Genomic DNA, 4731 nt, shown 5'->3' with positions numbered 1-4731 from the left:
ATAAAGAAATAAGATACTATGTATCTAAATATTTATCAATGATAAATTGATAGAAGCTTTAAAAAGTGGGAAGGAAGATATTGGTCACAAAAAGGTGGAGACGAGTAGAGCTCGAGCTCAGTTGTTTCGGGCGCAGGAGCACTCATGGGCGAGATGGTGGAGGGAAACTCGGAGGGGCTAGGTGGAGAGACATCGGACGTGGCGGTTGATGTGGAACTGGTTGCTGAAGTGGCGGGTGAAGTGGATGATGTGGACAATCGTAGAGATGATGTGGATGGTGGAGTTGTTAGAGTGGAGGAAATCTCTTCTAATAATCCTCTCTTCCCTAATCTTCAATTTAAACATACAAAATTTGAAATTTTTTATTCTAACGTGGATTTGGTCAATTCCCTCCGCAACTAATTAAACTCTCATTTTGACAAATCTTTCTTCCTTGAAACCAAGATTTCTAATATACTTCCTGAAAACTCAATTTTCGAAAATCAAGTCCCATTTAAGGATATCCCCAATTGTTCCATCTTTAAAGAAAAGGGAATCGTGCAACGTTTAGGAGATGATATTTTTGAATTCCCTGGATTAAAAAAATTTAGTCCTTGTTTAGCCAAACACCCATTTGTAGGAAAAAAAGATGTCCCCCTTCTTTATCAAGTAATTTGCCCAAATCTTAACAACAAGGTCGACCAAAGAGGAGGGTAGGTGTCTGGGCAGCCGGACAGCCCGGGAAGTGGCTCTGGCAGACCAGACCCGCCACCCCCAAAACCACCCATCCCCCATCCGGACGCCTCAGTTTGTCTTGAAAATTTCGAAAATAACTTTCTTAAATTTTACAACATATCTCCGAACCCAAACACCAACAAGTCCTCAAGCTCCAAAATTTCATCTAACATTCCTTTATTCAAAATCTGGATTTTTAAACAATGGAAAACTGGGTTTACTTAAAGCTGTGGTCCCCTCTCCTGAGCTGCATCCCATCTTCTGAGCTGCATTCTAAGCAATACACCTACCTTCCCAAGTGCTCAGTTCCAAATGAATGGGCGGATGAAGAGATTAGGTCGGATGGATTTTGCAAGTATGATGAAGAATAAATGAAGCTATTGAGCGACTCCTACATAGCCTCTTGTGGTCATGACTCTTCATGGGAGCACAAAGAGTCTGAATCAGTGGATGAAGTCGAGATATGCTCAAGCCAACCATTACACCAAAATACAGTTTAAGGCCTAGAAAATATAGGAATTAAATTGTAATTCTTGCCTATAAATTTGTAGATTATCTGGGATCTTCCTTGTAATTTAGAATTTAGGCGTACACCTTATCTTTACAAGGGCTCGGGCTACATCAGGTCCACCATAGGTTTTTATTTGCAATAAAATAAATGGCATGATGCCATCCTTAAAAAAAATAAAATTGTGATTTATAATTTGCTTTGTTGCGAAGATATTCACAGATTCTTCATTAACATTGATATTGACAGCATTCTTTGGTTATAAGTGGATGCTGCTGTTTAAAGCACGGTGCTTCTGCTAAGATTGGGTTTTTGTGAAAAAGATGCATTTGACTGATTCTCAGATCCATTTTAACAGAGATAGATTCCCTTTTCAGTTAATTATAATTGTATTAATTTTAGTCACTTATTCCAATCACGTTGGGCAATGCAGCTTCTTTACATGGTTCAACGACACCCAACATAATGGGGATATGGTTGAAATTCACGATGAGGTACACTGGGCCTCAATCGGATTTTTTTTTTCGAATTTTTTATGAGCTCAAGTAACTTTAATCAGCACTTCCAACAGTGTTTCTGTTTCTTATATTTTGAAACCTATGTTTTTAGCAGGTTGCTGAAATCATCAAGGATGATTTGTGGCCAAATCCTCTCACATATTTTAATAATGTACGGTTGATTTTTTACTCATTTTTCAATCTTGTTTTATACTAGCAAATGCAACTTTATTACATGCTCGACTTTATATATTCTACTTGCTTTTTATTTATTTATTTGTTTTTTTTTTATCGTTTTTAACTCCTGCCTATAGGATGCTGATGAAGAGGAATTTGAGATGGAGGACGAATTTGAGATGGACGACAATGACGATGACGATGATGACGAGGTAAGTGTGGAAAATTGCCGTACATTACCTTTTTCTCCCGCTGTTATATAGATTACAATGGGCTGCGAACATTTTTAGAAAGATATTTATATTAGATGACTCCACACTTATCCCAATATACCATGTCTTTGCAGGAAAAGGGTAGTGACGGATCTGAAGAAGATGACGATGATGGCGAACAAGATGATGTTGACGATGACTAAGCTGAAGATTGAGACATAGGCAACCCGAATATTTTAGGTAGTTTGTTATCATGGTTTTTGCTTTTCAAACGTTAGCGTTTGCATACTGGCCTTGAGGTTAAGAGGGATATATGATAATCTACTTCGTTTGAGCCCGTGTCTCTATGCACTTTTGTATTGACCGTCCCTTCTATAAAGTCCAATGTTATTTCCTTGTTTTTCATGGTCCAGTAGAAACAGGAACGGGTACGAACCTGGGGATTTTAGTCACTTGTGCTTCTAACTGTGTAATTACTGCCCGTTTCTTGTTCAGTGGAGCTGATTTTGTATCTTGCATATTTCTTGATTTTTGTGTGTTATCCTTGTGCAAAGAGCCGTGTATATCTTCCCTGTGTTGTTTTAATTCGACACTTTGTTCTGATATGCATTAGTGTCAGCTAAGGAGTGCATGGTTAGAATAGCTTTGTCAATGAATTGCTGGGTCATTTGACATTTAAGATGTGAAGTTTGAGACGAAGTCTCGGGTTCGAGATCCAAATGTAAATGACAACTTGACATCCAATTGTTACAAATTATTCTGGCCAAACAAATTTATATACAGGAATTTGATATTAATTCAATCTAATTCGCTAGAAGCTAAATTAAATTTCTTAAAATTTGTTATTACGGTTTATATTTTGATTAAATTTAATTACTTGATGAATATTTATCTATACTATTATATAAATAATGTCACATAGCATATACCATCTTTTATTTCCTAAATTATCTTTACATCAACATTTTTTTTTTCGAAATTGTCATTGTAACATATCAAGGTATACTATGATCTTTTACTAATCTATATCAATTATTATTAAATTAAATATGAAATTAAGCATTTAGGAAAATTTAAAAAATCTTATATAAATTATAATTATAATTTTACATTCAAAGTGTACTTTCAATTAAATAAAGGGGACAACAAACTTTTGTTCAAATACAATTATGTAAACTTTAACCTTCGATCGACTGTTTCATGTACCTAGTGGCATCATCTTTGTCATGCTTATGTAGTTTAGAATTTCTAAATTGATCTTATAATATTTTTATGAGGTCAAAATATTCTAAAAAGTTAAAAATAAAAAGAGAAGACAATAAATATACAAAGTAAAACTACAGGTCGCATAAAATTAATGACACAATCAGTAAAGAACTTATTTGTGTTAAAAATAAATAAATGTCTTGGATAAAAATAAAAATTTGAGTTAGCAATAACACATATTGTATCATGCATATACGGAAATAGGTAAAAATATATTTCTATGAAATTTAAACAAATGAAAATATAATCTAAAATTAATTAAAACAATCAGATGAAGAAACATTAATAAATCTTTTTGCGCCTATTTCGTTTTTTTTTTTTTTTTTTTTTTTTTTTTTTTTTTTTTTTNGGTGCAAAAAAGATGGAGGAGTTCGAGCCAGTGAGGGAAGAGATGGCATATTATTCAGTGGAATATATTACACTATTCTTGGATCATGAAAAATGGATTCTAACGTGCTCTTTTCTGCTATAAATATAATACGTGGTTTTACTGAGAAAGTTGGTCTTGCTTGGCCAACTCCCAAATTTTGCTGCGATGGTCTTGCTATTTTGGTTGGAAAAAGATATGCTTTGATGAATGATTTTGTGATTCACAAGTCGATTTCAGTCGGATGCTGTTATCTGGTAATCGGTGTGCAATTCTAGCGACTTGCATCTCTATGTTAAATATTTCGCAGGGTCGAAGAAGAAAAAGCCTCAGGGGTTGGGAGCATAGCAATTCTAACAAGCCCGTGCTGTCACGGGAAATGGAAGGATGTCACCAAATTGATAAGATCAATGGTTGATATGTTAAACGGAGGAGATACATTAAAGGGTTGGTTTCCAGACCATGAAGAATTTGAAGTGTTGTTATGTAGAGCCCAAAATCCAGTACACGTAAAACTCATGTACTTATTTAATTGTTAATTCATTTAATTGAATTTAAAAATGATATTTAGCCATGCATGATTTATTTAAATGCATTATTCTAAATTATTTACGTTTATGTGATGCACGTTAAAATGTATTTTTCGAGTTTCATGTTTCAGTCGATTATTCGATGCGAGATCGAGGAACAGAGACCGGTAACAATGTTGGCAAATATTTTTACGTGGTATTTTATTTTAAATTAGGATTGGGGTATTTTAAATGACTTATTAGTTTTAGTATTTTAAAGTCTAATTTATTTATTTAGTGATTGAAGGGTTTAAAATTTTTAAAGTTTGAAGCATGTGTATTTTATTTCAAATGTAGGAATGCTAGTAATTTAATGGAGAATGAGTATTTTAATTATCATGAAAATTGCTTATTATTTATTTAATTAAGCTAATTAGCCCCTAATTACACCTAATTAATCTCACACACACACGTTACACAC

General features: G+C 33.8%; 1 protein-coding gene across 2 annotated transcripts; it reads left to right on the top strand.

Annotated features, from left to right (window-relative positions):
• Positions 1 to 6: 6 nt before the first annotated feature.
• Positions 7 to 2636, top strand: LOC140958529 (uncharacterized). 2 transcript variants are annotated; one of them, XM_073416012.1, is made up of 5 exons: positions 7 to 204; positions 676 to 1716; positions 1832 to 1891; positions 2034 to 2108; positions 2243 to 2636. In XM_073416012.1, the coding sequence occupies exons 2-5, from the start codon at positions 1546 to 1548 to the stop codon at positions 2309 to 2311; spliced, it is 375 nt and encodes a 124-aa protein (XP_073272113.1). In that variant the 5' UTR covers positions 7 to 204; positions 676 to 1545; the 3' UTR covers positions 2312 to 2636. The 2 variants fall into 2 exon arrangements, with proteins under 2 accessions (XP_073272113.1, XP_073272112.1); XM_073416011.1 differs by having other exon boundaries at positions 7 to 1716.
• Positions 2637 to 4731: the final 2095 nt, after the last annotated feature.

Source organism: Primulina huaijiensis, chromosome 15 (assembly GCF_012295235.1).
Source record: "Primulina huaijiensis isolate GDHJ02 chromosome 15, ASM1229523v2, whole genome shotgun sequence".
Taxonomy (NCBI): Eukaryota; Viridiplantae; Streptophyta; class Magnoliopsida; order Lamiales; family Gesneriaceae; genus Primulina; species Primulina huaijiensis.
Note: the sequence above shows the minus strand (reverse complement) of the source record. Positions and strands in the feature narration are given on the sequence as shown.

Bases quoted from the DNA above. Each gene is read 5' to 3' on its own strand.
- LOC140958529 (XM_073416012.1), top strand. From the start codon at position 1,546: ATGCATTTGACTGATTCTCAGATCCATTTTAACAGAGATAGATTCCCT. The intron at 1,717-1,831 runs GTACACTGGGCC...CTATGTTTTTAG, and splicing joins TGGTTGAAATTCACGATGAG to CAGGTTGCTGAAATCATCAA. The intron at 2,109-2,242 runs GTAAGTGTGGAA...ATGTCTTTGCAG, and splicing joins ACGATGACGATGATGACGAG to GAAAAGGGTAGTGACGGATC.